The sequence below is a fragment of the Grampus griseus genome (assembly GCF_964374135.1).
Source record: "Grampus griseus genome assembly, chromosome: 3".
NCBI classification, from domain to species: Eukaryota; Metazoa; Chordata; class Mammalia; order Artiodactyla; family Delphinidae; genus Grampus; species Grampus griseus.
Genome location: NC_139019.1, coordinates 71,774,416 through 71,794,277, shown reverse-complemented (window position 1 = coordinate 71,794,277; position 19,862 = coordinate 71,774,416). Strand labels below are relative to the sequence as shown.

Sequence of the window (19,862 nt, the reverse complement as noted above, 5' to 3'; positions counted from 1 at the left end):
TTGACGCGAAATTTTCCCAATGAGAGCAGAGGACTAGTGACGCTTTCGCCTCAATGGGCAGGACATTAGCGATTTCAACCAATCCAGCTCAGACACGTCTACCTTGTGGGAGGTGCTTGAGGCCGCGGAGGTCGTTGGTGTCTGTTGAACGGCTCGTGGAAGTCGTGCTGCCTTGGGTAGGGGTTAAAATCGTTCTCGAGAGGAACGTCTCTGTCCGAAGAGAACATGAGTTTAGCTCTGAGGTCGGTAATGAGCTGGCGGCAATGCTCTCCACACCCCGCCGCGGGCCCCAGGGCGGCTGTGTGTGGAAGGGAGGCAGCTTGGGGCCGAGGCGAGGAAGGGAATGCAGTTTGGGACGAGAAGAGAGATCTTTGGCCAACCTTCCCGGGCCCGGACCCCTCATCCTGGAGGCTCTGGTGAGCTCCGCACACTTCTGCTGAGGTGGTCATTTCTGTCAAGGCGTTGGGCTTTGGACCGCCAAAAAGCTGTGCTGTCTTAGTCGCGAGGAGGCAGTAAAATATCGCGAGGTTTCTATGCGCGGTGTTTGCGGGAAACCAGGCCTTGGAGCGTCCCTTATTTCAGTTCCTTGTCAGCGGCTTCCAGCTCGCAGACCTCCTGCTAACATACTTACCCATAAATTTTGGAAATAACACAAAACCCGCTCCTCGCTTTTCTCCTGTGGCCATGCTTTACGGTATAATCGGAGACACATTTTAGTGATTATAGTTGGTAATCTCTTAGTTTCCTAAATGTCTTCAGCTTCTTTACCTTTCCTTCAGTTCCAACCTCTAACGCACTTTTTGTTGCCTCCGCCTCCAACCCCAGCTAGAAGTTTTACCTTAAAAATGTCTATGTAGTTACGTCACACTAAAAAGGTACCGAGTTCTAATAAGGGATAATCGTGGTATCCTTGGATGGGGTCAGCTGTTGGTGGGTTGCGAACTTGTCCCTTCAGAATCTTGGGAAGAAAATGACCCCCGGGAGTTGCAAGTTTGTGTGAAGTCAGGTCTCTTGTGAAAGAACTTCCTCAGCTTTATCATACCTCTTTTGGTCATTTTTAGTCGTCTCTTGCCTTTTTGGGGGTAGTTTTCAGAGAACAATACAACTTCAAATGCAAATAAATAAACTCCACTGGGTTTTACATTTTTTAAATTTATAGAATTCTTCCGTTACCAAACTTGTTCTTATACAAGTTTTGTAGCCCCATTTGAAAATTTGGAACACTTAGATCGGCACCTCTTAAGGAACACATTTCTGGCTTTTACAGTAAATTACTTTCTTAAAGTTTTTTCAGAGTTTATGAGAAATTAAGTCTAGATGTATATGTTAAGTGAGATTTACAAGACTATTGACTCTTCACATTATTATATAGAATTAGCACAAATATTATGTACTTTTTTTGGTGTTTAGTATTCATGGTATGCTTAGGTTCATTATTTTGGCTGATTTGTTAATATTAATGGGAGAAATTACAAAGAAGTGCCAAACTGTTAAAAATGTGTAATCTAAAACCATTTTTAACCCAGAATGCCAAAATAGTAAGTTAATTGATGAATTAGATGTTTTTTACAATGATTTTGATAATTATAAGCACTATAAAAGTAAACCTAATCTATAGTGATCATCAGTTGTGAATTGAATTCTTTTTTTTTTTAACAGTCTATATTGTAGAATGATGGGAATATGGTTGCTTTGTTTTTTTGTTGGGGTTTCTGGCATAAAACTAGTGTTTCTTATTCACAGTTCTTGTTTCTTCCACAGTAATATTAGTGGGAATAAATACAAAGCTAGGAAGAGGGAAAGCTAGGTCCTCATTTCTTTTAATAACCTGTAACACTTTTCAGTTTAGGAAGTACACATTTATAGCAGCCTAGACTATAAAATGAGTAGGGCTTTGACTCACGTAGGGAAAATTTCTTTATATTTTTACAAAATACTTCCTTTTTCGAAATTTAGAAAATTATTCATTGGCTAATTTTTATTGCATTTTTGGTATTTTATTATTTAGAAGCCTAGGAGAATAGGATTAAAGTGGACTAAATAGACTTTTTTCTTATCATTTCATAGAAATGAGCTTGTAGTAGACAAAACAAAGAGGAAAAAAAGAAGAGAACTCTCTGAAGAACAGAAACAAGAAATTAAAGATGCTTTTGAACTTTTTGACACAGACAAAGATGAAGCAATAGATTATCATGAATTAAAGGTAATATACTTAAAATATATCTTTTTCTGTTAAAATGATTTGCATTTTTGACAGTTGATTAAAAATATATTTTTAAATGTTTTAATTAAACTGGTTTTGGAAATATGAAACCATTTTAAACATTTACCGTTAAGTGCTATAATAAAATTGAATAGTACTCAAAACATATCTTTTTAGAAACTCCTTTTCACATGGTAAAATGAATAATATTTTAACTGTAAAAATATATTCCTATGGAGGGGCTTATTTTCTACTCACATACTTAAAAAATTTGAAACTATAGGTTTTAAACAGTTCTAACTATATTCCTCTTCCCACTGTGTTTTGTTTTGTTTTGGTTTTGATTTTTCAGATTGAGGGAATGTTATTTGTTTTTTAATTTGAACATGTTATTAACAGTCTCAACCTATTTTCTCTGGTGCAAACAACATAAGTGATGTCTGATGTTGACACAATGCTAATGGGGGAAAAATGTCAATTTTAGGTTTTAGAATTATTTATAAAGAACCAAGGGGAAATTGGTGTTGAAGGTAGTTTGGGTCTTAAACTCAGCACAATGCGAAAGATAGTATTTTTGTATCTCTTTAGCTCACTTTTCCCCTGTTTCTTTTAGTTACCCAGCTTCAATCCATTCTTCCTTTATAATGTCTCTTCCATTTGTTGCTATTCTTATTATCTTGGTTTGGGATCTTATTTTATATCTGGGACTTCCTAAATGGTTTCTCCATTTCCTGTACACTATCATTAGATTCGTCTTTCTAAAATTCTTTCATCATATTATTCATTGCTCATAAACCCTTAATGGCTCCTCATTGTACACTGGATAAAGTTCAGATTTTTTTCACTTGTATTGAATGCCCTCCACACTTTTACTACCACCTACTTTTCTCATTTGCTAGCTGCTTTCTTCCGCCTGATCTTTTCCCATTCAGGTAAGGTAAACTGCTTTGTTCATTGCATTTAAGACTATTTTTTATTTCTGTGTGTGTTTTAATACTAGTCATTCTTTTCTAAATGCCCTTCTACTCTACTTCATCCATATACGATTCAAGGAACAACTTGAATCTCTCCAAATAAGACTTCTTTAACCAGTAACATCTCTCCTTCCTGTTACTAGTAACTAGATCTCTTCTTTCTCTAAGGTCAGGTTCTTAGACCACCTACTTGATAACTAATCATGTTGAGTCTGATGAAAATTCTTATTTTAATTTTTTTAATCTCTTCTGTGATATAACTTTTTAATATTTATGGTGTGCCTTTTTTTGGATTTGTTAATCCTTTGAGAAAAAATAACTTATTAAAATTATCTGTGCACTGAAGTCAGTACATTGTAGAATGTATTCTATAAACACTCACTGATTAGTTTGTCATTAAAAAAAGGATATATAAATGAAAAAAATTGCTATTTAATTTCAGTAATGAAGAAGAACTATCACTGTTACTTTAGAGACATAAAACATGCAAAAGAGTGTGTGCTTTATTGATGTGTTGTCGTCTTTTAAGTAGTAAAAACTTATTTAAGAACTGGAATTCACTTCTTTTGTAAAAAATGTTTATAATTTGCTTTTCCCTTTTAATCCAAAAGGTGGCAATGAGAGCCTTGGGGTTTGATGTAAAAAAAGCTGATGTACTGAAGATTCTTAAAGATTATGACAGAGAAGCCACAGGGAAAATCACCTTTGAAGATTTTAATGAAGTTGGTGTGTATTTTACAATATTGTAAAGACTATTTTACAATAGTCTTTGTAATCAGTAGTTTATTAGGAAATTATCTGGTTACTATCAATATTTTTAGAAGTCTCTGGGTTATGGAATTTTGCTATTGAACATTGCTGTGTAATGTGGATCTTATTTTGGGGTTTTTTTGGTACTCTTTTTTTTTTTGCTAATTTTCAAAGAAAAAAATAAGATTTATAGCTTCACTGTAAATGGGATTTATCTTTTTGTCTTTTGTTCTGAAGATTTTAACCAAGGAACTATTGTGTAGCTTCTCCTGGGAAGATGTCTTTCCATGTAATATGTACCTATATTATGTGATAAAACTAAAAGAGTGATCAAAAAATTATTTCTCACAGTAAAAGATAAAATTTGGTATATTTTTGTTTGGAAAATATTTCCCAGCACCATCCTAGTATGTGATTTTTGTTGGCAAAGTGGAAGGAGAGGAAATTGGTAGCAGTTGGTATCTTTAGCTGTATATGAAGTGCATGCCTTCAGGTTGACAAAGCTTATGAGGGGCTACCTACTCTGGATGACCTTGATCTCAGTGAATAAAGTCATCTCTTTAAAGTTGCTGGTGGGGAGAAGATTGTAGTAAGGGAGGCAGTTGGCAGACTGGGAGCAGGAGAAAACATTTTAGAACAAGCCACTGGGTTATAATATCAGCATATTATTTAGTTATTTTTAGATATTTAAAAAATCTAGGAAAATTCATTTACACACAGACATACAAACCCTTTATTTTAAATATTCAACAAGGGGCTTCCCTGGTGGCACAGTGGTTGAGAGTCTGCCTGCCGATGCGGGGGACATGGGTTCGTGCCCCGGTCCGGGAGGATCCTGCATGCCGTGGAGCGGCTGGGCCTGTGAGCCATGGCCGCTGGGCCTGCGCGTCTGGAGCCTGTGTTCTGCAACGTGAGAGGCCACAACAGTGAGAGGCCCGCGTACAGAAAAAAATAAATAAATAAATAAATATTCAACAAGAAGTAATATGAGAAACAAAAAGAAATGGCAGTTAGTATGTGTGGAAAAATAGATTCATATCATTAGTAAGTTCTTTTAAATCTGAAAATTCAAACCAAAAGGAAGGAAAAAAGAAATTAAAGAACAAATAAATCTAAAAGACAAAAAAAAAGCACTGCACAGAAGATCCCCAATTTATAAACTAATAGATGACTATTTAGAGAGGCAGCTTGTCCCTTTGGAGAGGATATTCTTTTTCTTTTTCTCTAGTTCATAGAATTATTTACTTGAGAAGAGGTAGAGAGCCATCTTTATTTTCCCAGTATTGAAGCTTTCTGGGGTTTATGATCTTAGTTCAAGTTTCAACTTAGATTGTTTACAGAAACAAGGATCAGGATACAGTAGAAATGATACTACTAGGAAAGAGCTATAATTCAGGTACATTTGGTACAGTGTAGTGGTTTAGCATGGACATTTTGGAACCAGGTTGCCTGGGTTTAGATCTTGGTTTTGCCACTTACCAGCTGTGTAACTTGGTCATTTTACTTCTCTGTGCCTCATTTTCAGCTATAAAATGGGGATAGTTGTATTATCTCATAGGGTTCTTAGGAGGAATAACTAAGCTAAAACTATGTAAAGTATTTAGAAAAGGGCCTAGTATGTAGTAAGTTCTATTAAGTGTTTGTTGGTATTATTATTTCAAAAATTAGTCTTTGTTTCAATGGCTGGAAAATATATATATCACTGGAACATAAAAATATTCTGCTCCATGTATTTATATTTTTCTCATTACCCTTTTCCTGTAGTTGTAGGTTATTTTAAGCACTATTTGCCTCTAGTAATTTTACAAAACACATTATTTCATCTTAGGTGAATATAGTTTTAAAATTTTGATTTTATTAGCAGTTGAAGCCAGAGTCCCATGTAATCTCTACCTTTCCTGACCCTGCATCTCTTCTATGTTATTAACAGAACAGAAATACTGGGTTCCTTCTAGAATAAATGGTCATGAGTAAACTTCAGCCTGACTTTCAAAGATCAACCATTTGGTAGGCTTAGTACATACTTTAACTATCCTAAGGTTACCTATTGAGAATATCAACTGTCAAATAAAATTTTATTACTATTTGGGAATCAAATAATCAAAAACTATTACTTTCCCCATTTTTTAAATCATTTTAAAATAGTAACTGGCCACAGATGAATATATGTTTTATAGTTTGGGACAAATAACTCTAAATCAGAATATTTGAATCTTACTTTTTATCTACTATCTATTACTGTTTAAGGATATTGTTCCACAGATATTTACAGGTATTTCTAGATAAAGTTTGGCACTTCATATTCTTTCCAATGCTAGAAAAAAGTATTAAAATATACTTAATGTAAGTTTAGAATTTAGACAGCCTGAGGCTTGTGAGTTACAGGTGTTTTAGGAATTGCTGCTTTAAAGTAAGACCAAGATAAGTCAGCTATTTGTACTCATCTATTTTTGGCATGTACTATTTATTATTTTATTGCCTATTTAGAATAGAATATTATATTGTTTTTTGTTTTGCTTAGCAAACATTTGCTGAATTTTTTGGCATTCAGTACTGTGCTGGGGTGAGGGAGGGGAATTAATCACAAGTTACTAAGAGGTTCTTTCAAGGAGCTTACAATTTAAATGCGGGTGATAACAAGCTATGATGCTCTGTGGTGACTTATAATTTTGTATAGGGCAGTAGTGGCATACTGCAGCCCTTGGGCCAAATTCAGCTGTTGCCTGTATGCTGCCACATCCATTCTTTTTTTAAAAAAATTTAATTAATTAATTAATTAATTTATGGCTGCGTGGGTCTTCGTTGCTGCGTGCAGTTTTTCTCTATGTGTGGCAAGCGGGAGCTACTCTTTGCAGTGGCTTCCCTTGTTGCAGAACATGGGCTCTAGGCATGCGGGCTTCAGTAGTTGTGGTGCATGAACTTAGTTGCTCCGCGGCATGTGGGATATTTCCCGGACCAGGGCTTGAACCTGTGTCCCCTGCATTGGCAGGTGGGTTCTTAACCACTGCCCCACCAGGGAAGTCCCTGCCACATCCATTCTTTTATGCTGCTTTTGTGTTACCATGACAGAGTGAGTGGTTGAGACAGAGACCTTATGCTCCCTCGCCCCCCCCCCCAAAAAAATAGCCTAAAATATTTACTGTCTGGTCTTTGGCAGGAAAGTTTGTCAATTCCTGATCTAGAGCAATTGAAGACTTTGCAGAGGGGATTTTTAATTTAGGCTTTGGGAACAGGAATAGGATTTCATCACAAGGGGAAAATTGTGGGAGGGGTATAGAAAGGCATTCTAAGCAGAGAAAACAGCAACAACAAGGAGTAATAACAGACATGTAGCACGTTCAGAAAACTTCAGTTAGTCTCCTGCTCTAGAGGATAGGGAAATAACTGGAAAGGTAGGACTGGGCCAGCTAGGTAAAGTCTTGCATAACACAGAGTTTGGACTTTAGTCAGCAGATGATCTATGTCAGTTTTTAAAGAAGAGGAGATAATATGTTTTAGAGAGGTAACTGTTGAGATTATTAAAGATGTGTTGGAGGGAAGAGATTGCAGGCAGAAGATAAAGTTGGCCCTCCCTATCCCTGGGTTCTGCTTCTGTGGATTGAAAATATTAGGGAAAAAAAAATTCCAGAAAGTTCCAAGGAGCTAAACTTGAATTTGCTGAGTGCCTGGCAATTATTTACATAGCATTTACATCATATTTACAACTATTTACATAGCATTTACATTATATTAGGTATTATAAGTAATCTAGAGATGATTTGAAGTATACAGGAGGATGTACATAGATTATATGCAAATGCTATCCGTCCCAGATTTTGGTATCTGAGGGGAGTCCTGGAACCAATCCCCCATGGATACCATGGAAACTGAGGGATAACTGTAATAGACTTTTTATGCTGAGGGTGGTGAGAATAAAAAGAAAAGGGGTACATTCAAGAGTAAAAAAGGTGGTAACCTCAGTACTCTAGGATATAAGTAACTGGGTTTAAAGTTTTAATGTGATGTTTTTGAATTTGCTTTATTAAGTGATTGTTATAATGTATAAGGGCTATCTATTTTGAGTAAGTACATTTTTGAGAGTATAATTAAATCATTTGAAAATTGAGTTACATGGACAGAAATTTGTGAAATAGATTGAACCCATCTTTACTGCTTGTATGTCAGTCGATTTATTTTCATTGAAAAATAAATGTATTTCTTATAATTCTACTTTGTAGAATAAGAATAGAAGAGTAAGGCATGGAGGATAGTCACCATAAAGTTACAATGTTTTAGCTGTCCAGAATGATGGGTATTTATAGTTCCAAAGAAAAGTTGCATTCTAAGGCAAAGTATTGATAAAAGATTATATAGACACATAAGTCTGAAGTAACTAACACAATTAAAGCACCAGTGGGATAGGAATTTATACATCTTGGAGCCCCATCTGTTCCCCAGATCACCCTGTTGCTTCTTTAAATACATTAATATTTTCAGCAAGCTGCTTTTTTGGTTCACCTGTCATGTAAATTATTTAATTGGTGAAGAAAATTTCTTAACACTTTTTTTTTCCTTGTCCTGCTTTTTTGTTGGGACTAAATTCAAAATAAGTTGAGTATGAGCCATAGAGTTAAGTGTGGTATTTTATTTTGGTGTTATGGCTGTATATATGCCAACTCCTTTTTAACTGAATATTTATGAGCTTTGATGATTTGCATACTTATAGTAATATACTTCAATTAGTTACTTGGAAGACTTTTTGTATAAAATTAATGGATAAAAGAAAACTATTGAATATATGTGCAGATGATTTAACATTAGCTTGAATAGGTGCTTATTCTAAAGCTTATTCAACCAAATATGATGAAAACAGCAGCAAAACAACTATTTGTGGGGGTCTTGAATTGTATTTTTCTTTTGGGTACATTAAATATTCCAGTATTTTCCATCTATAAGCATTTGCAAATTTTTAGTGATTCTGTAAACGTCAACAGGACTGAGTTATTTTTATGTTTTTGCCGTACACGGGCCTCTCACTGTTGTGGCCTCCCCTGTTGCGGAGCACAGGCTCCGGATGCGCAGGCTCAGTGGCCATGGCTCACGGGCCCAGCCGCTCTGCGGCATGTGAGATCTTGCTGGACTGGGGCACGAACCTGTGTCCTCTGCATCGGCAGGCGGACTCTCAACCACTGCGCCACCAGGGAAGCCCAGGACTGAGTTATTTTTAATGGGACAGTGAAGGTCATAAATACGTCTTGTTGTAGTGGTAGACTAGCATGTAGAATTACTTCAGAGATATTTCCTTTGATATTTTCAGAATTTTATCTAGTAACTTAAAGAATTTTATACCACAGATTTAAAAATTTCTGTTATTATGGCTATTGATTAAAAGACTGTGGTTATATTGAAAGTATTAAGTTGACTCTATTATTATATATTATTACATTTAGTATTTTAAAATAATTATTACTATTGAGGCTTGAATTTACTCACATTTAATTTTAATTAAGCTGTCTGATAGTTATTATCTTGATGAACAAAATGGATTTGACTTTAGAGAGATCTCCTTTTCAGACCTTTTTGTTTTCTTACTACAGTCAGATTCAATCCTTTTAATAACTACTTTTGAGAAACCAAGAGGTTCTTTTAAATCATGAGGATATGAATGGAATTTTCATCTACTGTCTGAGATTGTGGTTGTATTAAATTTGAAGAACAATCAGTATTACTATTAAGTTTAGCCAGCAAACAATTTTTATCTAGTTGGTTTTAATTGTTTTGTTGGTATATCATCTCTACAACTAGGTTACTCCTAGACTTGTGTGCTTGATGTCAGTGGAGCCTAGTACAATTCTTGATAATAGTAAACCTTAAATAAATATGGTATAAATGTAGTTTTCAAAATTTTGCTTATGTGTGATATAGTTATACTTATAATAGGATAAATTGTTGATAATGTAAAGGTTAAATTCTAAAATATGGATTTGGTTTTTCTAATTTTCTGTTTATCTCTTTGGGCTTTTGGACTTTGGCATTTTTATTGTCAAACTAAATGTTGACAGATTCATAGCTTTAATTCTCATCTAATAATTAGTTGATTTCACAAATGAATGCCTTTGAGACTATAAAGGTTTACTTTTCATATTTTTTTAACTATAGTGACAGACTGGATATTGGAAAGAGATCCACGTGAAGAAATATTGAAGGCATTTAAACTATTTGATGATGATGATTCAGGTAAAATAAGCCTGAGGAATTTGCGACGTGTTGCCAGAGAATTGGGTGAAAACATGAGTGATGAAGAACTTCGGGCTATGATAGAAGAATTTGATAAAGATGGTGATGGAGAAAGTAAGTTTTAAGTAAAACATATATTCCAAATATGCCTACTGTACACATATAGTAATTTTTTCTAAAACCAAATGATTTTCAAGACCCTTTGCAAACTATCTATTTAGTGTAAATGTTTTTCATCCTATAATGGGATTTTTGCATAAATATTTCACATACTCAGTTTAGAATGAAGCAGACCTTTAAAACCAACTGTACAGATTATAGTATGAGCTTCCACACTTCAAGAAACTGCTTTACTTTTCTTTGAGGTGAAATATCTCCAAAATTTCAGCCACTCAGTAAAGTCTCAGCCTTTAATGTCTTCTTCCTCAACCTACATGCACGTCTAAGTTCTGTTGAGTCTACCCTCCAAATATTTTTAATCTGTTTTATTTCTTTGTTTACTGCTACTGTCCTAATTCAGGCCCTAATTTCTTTGTAGGAATGTTATCATAGCTTTGTTCATTATTTCCTTGAATGCCTGCTGGGTACAGTGTTCTGTGTGCTGACTGGTGCTACCCAATCAGAGAGGCTGATGTTGTCCCTGCTCTCACTGACTTTACAGTCTCTTGTAGCTTCCTAATTGCCCTCTATGCCTGTAAGCCTCTTTTCTCTTCCTAATTTGTTCTAGCAGAATTCTTTTCCTAAAATGCAGGTTTGGTGATGTCATTTTCCTGTTCAAACACTTAGGATGATTCTTCAGTGCCTATGGAGTAAAGTCCAAAGTCTTCTATGATCTGTCATACCATAACTATCTAGTTTTATTTCCCACTGTATTCTTCTACTTTCTACTTTAACCCTCACCTCCCATATAGTATACACACTTTGACAAAATATACTCTGTCCTATCTTTTTATGCTGTGCCTTTCATCTCATGCTATTCTTTAATCCTAGAATGCTCTAATTGCCAATTGCTGTCTGCTAAAATGTTAGTCGTTCTCTCAGGTTCATTTTAAACTCCGTCTTTTTCTCAAAAGCCTCCCTCAGTGGTCTCTGTTTATAAATTATGAGATTTCCATTAAGAGCCCATAACATTTAGAGAAATAAACTATTTTGACCTTTTGTACACTGCCTTCTGTTAGTTATATACATGTGTGTCTCTCCAGTTATATTGTGAGCCATTGAAGAGCAGTTTGGAATCATATAGTGTGAAAGGCCTGAGGCTTTAAAATCATACAGACCTGGATTTGAATTGAATCTCTACCAGTTACTTAGTAGCTCTGTAATTTTGTGCAAGTTTTTAACATTGTCTGAGTCTCAGTTTCCCTATTTATAAAAATCAGAATGGTAATACCTTTCCGGATGGTTGTGAGTATTAAATGAAGATAATTGAAGGTGCCTAGCATTAAATGTAAGCTTGTTTTCCTTTTTCTTCTTCGTCTTTATATTCTCCTGCATTTTCTTGAACATGATGAGTACTCTGACGTTTGTTGACTTAAGCAGCGAGGAGTGTGCGTTACAGTAGATATATGTTGCTATAGTACCAACTATTCATTTTTACATAAAAAAAAAATATATATATCTAAAACCTTGGAAATACTGGATGCTTCAATAAGGAAATAAGACAGTAGCAAATAGTTATCAGCCCAGATTGTCCATTAGAATTGCGCATTATTGTGCTTTCTCATTATATTTATGTGACTATTATTTAAGCATTATACAACTTTTCTATTTTTAGTACTAGCTCTTTGAAGGGTATCGATATAGTTAGTTATATTTTAAAACAGAGATGATTAAAACTTGAGAAAACTTAAAGGACTTCTTAAGCTGTAATTCTAATATTTGGATTTATAATCCGCTGTCTTCACAGTTAAAAAATGTTTGTGTCTTCCCTAGCTGTTGATTATTACCCTAAATTAGCTTTAAATGAGTTCCTTTATGTAAAGGTACTCTCTTCAGTGGTAGAGAGGATCTTGGTGTGTCTTTTTCATACTCCAGCTACTTAATATGTGTCAAACGACCAGAGTTATAAACAGTTCTTTTTCCTGTACTAGGCTCATGCAAGTTAGGTTTTAGTTATTAGCTTCATTTGACATTAGAATAAAATACCAGTTAGTAACCTGTTCTTAAATTCAAACTTCATGTGAAACTTTTCTTAGAAAATGTGTCCGTTTCTTGCATACCTTGCTAGACTGCTCTACCTGCTGCTTTTGAATTTGAGTTCACACCTGTGCTCCATTGCTGGGAGATTTATTTTAGTACATCCTTAAAACATTTCTTTGGTCCTCACTGCTTGCATTATTCCACTTTAAGTCACTGTACAACTGTTGCTTGGGCATCTTACTGTCATTTATTCACATGACTAACAGGCAAATAACGCTTTTTTTTACTTTTTTCCAAGTGATTGATTACAAATAAAATAACAGGCAAATAACACTTTTTTTTCTTTTTTCCAAGTGATTGATTACAAATAAAATACACCTGACACATCTTTTATTGTTAAGACTTGTCTTTTTTGGGGGGGATAGGAGGGTGGTCTTATCATATTAAAGTAGTCTAATCCAGTAGTTTCCAATCTGAGATGTGGGTATCTAGGGGTGGAGGCCTTCTGAGGTATTGTGCAGGGTCTGGGAGTTCATGTATGCATCAAATATTGTCTGTAGACCATACGAATAATAGCATTGCACATGCATACATATACTGCTTTTTTCAGTTATATTTAAATGCTATTGTGATTGATTGCAGAGTTTATATAGCTATTTGACATTATCTACTTCTCAAACGAGATATACTAAGGATAGCTGTTATTGTGGCAAGTCCAGAAAATTATTATTGAAAGGCATTTTCATATTCAGAAACAATGAGAACTCCAACCCTAATCTATTTAGTGTGGCTTTGGGTTACTGCCTTAATTTATATTGGGTTTCTGTAGCTATCTGAAAATCTGCCCATTTTTGAAAAAGTAGGAAGTTAGATTTTATAATAATTTATTAATCTGATCACTTAATCTGTTTTTTTTTTTTTTTGGACTGTAGGCAGAATTTTTCTTAGATATAACTAACCTGCTTTCTTTGTATATGTTAAACTGGTAAAGATCGTAAACTTTGCTACCTTTTTTGGACTTCAGTAATTGTTCTGTTTTTACGAGTTTTTCACACTTCAGTATTTGAGAGCAATGAAAAATTTTTTTTTTATTGTATGTATAGAATAATAAACATGGTGAATGAGGAATTAAAGGAAAAGAAGACATAATACAAAATATAAATACAGCTGTGGTAATGATATAGAAAGAATCCCTCCCAAGATGTATAAAATAAAATATAGTAAATCATTTTGGAAAAGTGGAAGCAACATTTAAAAAACCAAAGTGGACCATCTTCTAAATAATTATGATGAATGTTAACATTTGTTTAGTACTTTATATATGTTAGATTCTGTGCTTAGCATGTTACATTGTGGATTATGTCGCTTAATTTACATAATAGCTTTTGTGAAGTGAATACAATGTTATACCCATTTATGCATAGGATACATGCATATATATAGATGAGGAAACTAAAGCTCTGAGAGTTTAATAACCTGTCCAAGGTTATTACAAAGCTAATACATGGCAGAGCCATACTTAAACTCATACCTCCATAATGACAATATGCTTTTAGCCGTAACACTGTATTGCCTCTTGTGCTATAAAGTAAAATATTAATTAGGTTTCTATGTTTATGGAATTTTTAAAATTGCATACTATTATAGGAAACAGTGTGTTAGTAAAATATTCAACTGACACTTCAGATATTAAAATTTGTTTTTTCCCCTCAAAGCCAGATGGTCTCTAAGGTACTTAATTTCTCTAAAATTTTTTATTTTAATGGCATGTAATAAGATTTACCCTATGAAATGATTGATTTATGAAAATATTATTTAAAAAGGCAGTGTAGGAAAAAATGAAGTGTCATATTTTTGATTCAATATATATTTTATCAAATGCCTATTTTAAGGTAGGTATTGTGTTCCTTACATCAAGGAACTTCATATAAGTATGATTGATAGAGAAGGTTATAAAACCAAATGTATAAAGGCATCACAGATTCTCCTAATTGTCTGAAAGTCTCACTGACGATAAAGGACCTAGTTTAAATTCCTTAGCCACTTTCTTCCCTTCAGCTTTTAGGTTCACTTTTTTGGACTTAAGTATTTTGTTTTTAGGTATGAAATTATGGAATAGTTTAAAATACTTTTGAAATGCTACAGTGCTTTAAAGTGTTTACATATAAATAACATAAATATTGATTTGCTTTGTTTTAGAACTATATGAAGCTTAATTTGGAATTTGAGTATTGAGAGTTTACAAATTGAGGGAAAAAAGTTTTAGATCTTTAAGTAACAAAACATAAGTACTTTTCAGATTTTGAATATTTTAATCATGGCTTTATTATGCTATTAAAATAATGTGTAGTCAGATCATTCCAAGGCTGCTTTCCTTATGTTGTTTTTCTTAAAAATATACCCTTGTTTCCTGTTTTGGTCTAGATGCCTCACTCTAGATTTTTCTAAATCAGGGGTTCTTAAATGAAGGTACATATTGATGAAATTGTTTAAAATTTTTATATATTTTGATTTTCTTTTTTTTAACTAGGGAGAGAGGGGTCATAGCTTTCATAAGATACTGAAATGTATTCGTTTAACTGCAAAGGTTAAAGATCAGTACTACAATTTATAAAATCACTGCAAGTATTTTCAGTTTTGTATTACAGGTTTCGTATTCTGTTCTGTGTCTATCATAGTGTCTTGTAGATGTTTCATATTGAATGCATGAATTCTTGGTTATTTATCAGCTCCTGGACGGCTCATTCCTCTTAACTCCTTATAGCTTATTTTTTGCAGTATTTTTTTCTTTAACTATGTTTCAATTAGTTTTTCTTTAAAATAGGCTTTTAAATATATAAAAGTTCCAAAAAACAATGATTTGACTTTTTTTCTAATTCTAATACATTTTTATCCTTCAGAATTCTAACTTACGTGTGTGATATATTTAAGCTTATTTATTAAGAAAGGGTTTGCTAAATGAACTAGTACAATAACGATTATCAAGAGTTTAACTATCTAAGAAATTTAAAATTTTAAGTTTTTAAAACTATTTTCTTGTGTATAAATATCATGATTATGATGGATTTTTTGTAATTTATATACTAGTATGTCTTTTTCCTAGCTAATACTATAGAATATTAATTTATATTATTATATTTTATGTATTTTTGTATTCATGAAGTTCAATTTAATTAACGTATTCAACTTCCTACCAAAGAAGTAAAAGCAAAAAGCTATGTTTTGGTTTATTAAGAATTTTGTATAATATAAAATTTAAAGTTACTTAGTAAAATAGTAATAGTGTTCTCTGAAAAAAATTTGTATTTCTGACTTACATTTTCTTTCTTACCACAGTAAATCAAGAGGAATTCATTGCTATTATGACTGGTGACATTTAAAGAATTACAAGGATAAACACTAAGAATGTTGCAGTTATCATCTTATATTCTATTTTTGTGCCTGAAGCCGTGTTTAAAACAAAAAACAACTTAGTTCTTTTTTCCAAACGGACCAAAAATAAGCATCTTATGTATTCATATTTTACTACTGTTAAGTTTCTTTATATGAACAGTATTGTTAGTACTCTAATAGTTTAGCTTTGTATTTATAATATAGCTTTTATATATAAAGTTTAAAAAATTGAATCATGTGGTACACATTTTTTGAAGGTTTTTTATTTAGCATTAGTAGTCACTTTTGGTGCACATGTTTTTCAGACTTTCCTTAATAAAATGTTTATTTTTTAGTATTTCAAAATTTGGTAACTTTTCTGTTTATTTTGATTCCAAATGTCTGCTAACCCTCAAGAGTATCTTTCTTAAATCTTTTCTCTATACACGGTTGGTTTCAGAAACGAAAATTGAAATATAAATTGCAATAGAAGAGTACATTTTTCCATTACAAGTTTGACATTTGATGTTTCAGTACAAAATGATGACTCCGTATAGGCATAATTCCTTTTTCATGAGTCATGTCTTTCAGTTTGGAGGGAAACAGTATTGTGCATATAGACTCATTTATCCTCATGTATTCAATATTATGTTCTGTAACACTTTTGGTGTCTTAAGTTATGACAGTTAAATCTGGATATTTCTTTCTTAAACTAATTGAATATAGTTTGAATCATCTAACTTCTTGACAAAGTGAAAGATTTAAATTTTGGAATTTTGATCTGTTAAGATAATTATCACTCAATTAAACGTCACAGTGATGAAAATAGGAAACTGTAAGCCACAGAAATCATTTAAGGCTCTGTTTTAGCTGTATAAAGGAACGTTCTGTGATTCACCAGGTAACAGTGGAGACAGATTTTCCAGATATTGGTGGGTTCTTCTTCCTTGTAGAAGTGTATGTTAGGGGGAAACACGTGGTTAGGGGAGATAGGTCATAGTAATAGTTTGAGGCACTTTAAATGTTGTGAGCCTCCTAGAATATTACAGAAAGAGTTATCCACTAGAAATTTAACAAAAAAATCAGTAGAGAATAATGTAACAGTGGTGATATTTCAAATAGTTATCTAGAAAGCAAGTTAATTGTTCACCATATTAAAATTCAGTTTTGAATATGAAATCAGTGTTCACAGTAATACCAATATCCAGGGCAACAAATAGACTGTGAAATTTAAAAAATTGTATCACGTTTACTGATGAATTTGCCTTCTCTATCTCAATCACAAAATATGTTGATTTCCAGGAAATTGAAGAATAAAGAAAATGAAGAATAAAACACAAACATGTATCTAGGCTTGCTAGTCTTCTACCACTTTATTGGAATAAGTAACCTAAGGTACTTTTTTGTCACTTACAGAGATAACTTCTTTATTCTTAATATAAATGGTTACTCCTTGGGATGCCAGCATTTTGTTTCTTCTTATTGTGGGTTGAGGGAAGAGTGCTCACTTCAGTTCTTTATGTTTGTGAAAGCTTTCTCCTACAGAAGGGTATGAATTATTTTCAAGTTTTTTCCAGTGTTAATAACCGTAGAGTCAGAGGCTTATAAAATTGGCTAGTAGAGGTGGCAATAAGAAGAAAGGAGTGAATTTGCTTTAAACAAGAAGGAAGTGGAGGTGGGTATTAGTCATTTACTATTATAGTTATATTTATTATACAATGGCATTTCATGATGTAAGAAAATAACTTTCTTGCTAAACTTACCTACTGCATCTGCTGTTCTGGTATCCTGGTAAGCTTTGATAGTTTGGGATTTGTCAGCTAAGATCTCTTCTTATATGTAAACCATCAAAGCCTACTTTAAGTTATGTGCCTCTTAACAGCTCCTAGATTAGGGTCTGGCGGTAGGTAGTTGGGGTGGGGAGGAAATCAAAAACATATTTGTTATGCAGTTAATATGTGGTGTGGGTACTGCACTAGGCTCATTTAATCGTTCGCTGCAGGAAATTCATACAGCACTTCTAATGGAAGACTTTCAAATTTAGTTGATGCGCCAGTGTTAATGGTCTTGCATTAGCAAACACCATGATGAGTTAGATGATCCAGTTGAGTTGCTAATTTCCTCAACTCCCTAAACTATTCTGTCTGATGCTAATCTCTGGATGTAAATTCTCTTGGGAATTGCTAGTGATGTGTTCTACACTAAAGATAATTTCTAATGTTCTGAAGACCAATGTGAAGAAGGCAAAAGAGTTTCAAAAAATCACTTAAAATATGAAGTTAAACAAATTACATAAGTAATATATAAAGTAAAAGTGAAAATTCTTTTTTTTTTTAACTGCCAGCTCCACTCCCATTCCTCTGAATAGTATCAGTTTCAGTTAGACCTCAGACATCAAGAGGAGCACAACTGGATATTTTCACAGAGTGTAATATAGGGAATAGGTTAAATTGGTGCTGAAGAAGAAAAAAAAATCAGGAAAGGAACACTGGGATAGCTGAGGGTAAAAGTTGTAGTTACTGGAAACTAGAAGCTGGGAGGAGAGGTCCTATGGAGCAGAGACTCGGAGATGGTTGAGGAAGGGGGCACTGGTAGGTGGTGCTAATGTTGATGGGGAATGATGAGGCTGGTTTGGGGAATCTTGAGAAAAAGCTGGAGGATGGAACCAAGTGCTGCTCCTGGAAGGAAGAACTGTTGCCCTGGGGATGCTGACGGGAACTCCAGGCAAACTGGAAACAGCAAAGGAGTCTTTTCCCCTCCTGCCTTCCTGTTTTATTCTTCTAGTCCTCTTTTTAGTGGAGCTTAAAAAAATTCAGCTGGCAAAGGGGAAATGTAGTTTACACAGTTCCAACCCTACTGTTACACATTTGAATACAGAATAGTGGTTTGGAGCTGTGGGGAAAAAAGTTTAATGACCAACACAATTGACCATATATTTTATGATCTAAACCGGTTACCTGAGAGTGAAGGAGCTTAGGGGAGACTATTATAAATCTTGGCACAACAGGTGTAATTCAGAACTAGCCTGGGCAGACTAGGACATAACTGTCACCTGATCTCTAGGAATAGTAACCATTGTTATTTTAGAGATTCATTCAACCTGTTTCCTTTGTATTTACATGAAATTATAGAAGTAGTTTTTTCCACATGAATATTCTATCCATTCTGCAGCTAAGTTTTATAAAGGAAATGTCTTTAAAAATTTAGTAACTTGGGCTTCCCTGGTGGCGCAGTGGTTGAGAGTCTGCCTGCCGATGCAGGGGACACGGGTTCGTGCCCCGGTCCGGGAAGATCCCACATGCCGCGGAGCGGCTGAGCCCGTGAGCCATGGCCCCTGAGCCTGCGCGTCCGGAGCCTGTGCTCCGCAATGGGAGAGGCCACAACAGTGAGAGGCCCACATACCGTAAAAAAAAAAAAAATTTAGTGACTTAAGTGCTGCTGTGTTCCAGGCACACATAGGTATTTACATACATTATATATTTTAATCTCGGTAACCTGAGGTAGATACTGTTGGGTTGTCTTTATTTTACACACAAGAAAACCAAACCTTAGGCTTAAGTAACTTGTTCAAGGTAATAGGCATTGGAATTGGAATTGGAATATGATCCTAAGTCTTCTGACTCCATGGCCCACTCATAGCCACTAGATTGTATTATCTCCTTACAGTGACTTTTATAAACTATCTCAAGGTGTAAAGGATCAGACTTTTAAAACTACAAAACTAAGAGAATCTGGAATTCAGAGGCTCAGCAGCAAAAGCATTAAACATTTATGCATAATCTAGCATGGCATTTGTTGTATTATCTATTATTCCATGTGAGTTAACATTTGGTGCCAGTCCTCTGGAAGCTAATAAGCTTAGATAGAATGTTTTTAAAATCATGGAGTCAACACATTGAAAAAGTAGATGTTTGGGAAAAAAAAATACAATATTAAGCAAATGCTTATTGATAAAGTGCATATTATTGAGTAGTCATAAAATATTTTCATTTTGAGGAAACATTTTTTCCACTTACCCTTTGTGAAGAAGATTTTATTTTAGGGGCTGTTTGAATGAAGAAAGAACTCTTTAAATTCTTGGTAGGAAATGGAAGGAACCTGGGGCTTAGGAGTATGTTTGGTAAAAGGGTGTGTGGGAAGATCTTTGAGGCACCTAGCTGGAGAGGAGGAAGGTTCATGGACCTGATAGTCTAAAGCAAAGCTCTTGT

General features: G+C 34.1%; 1 protein-coding gene across 1 annotated transcript; it reads left to right on the top strand.

The window, feature by feature from the left end:
• Positions 1 to 102: 102 nt before the first annotated feature.
• CETN3 (centrin 3) lies at positions 103 to 15,908 on the top strand. Its single transcript, XM_082651672.1, has 5 exons — positions 103 to 242; positions 2,068 to 2,203; positions 3,789 to 3,903; positions 10,066 to 10,257; positions 15,619 to 15,908. The coding sequence occupies exons 1-5, from the start codon at positions 226 to 228 to the stop codon at positions 15,660 to 15,662; spliced, it is 504 nt and encodes a 167-aa protein (XP_082507798.1). The 5' UTR covers positions 103 to 225; the 3' UTR covers positions 15,663 to 15,908.
• The last annotated feature ends 3,954 nt before the right edge of the window (positions 15,909 to 19,862 follow it).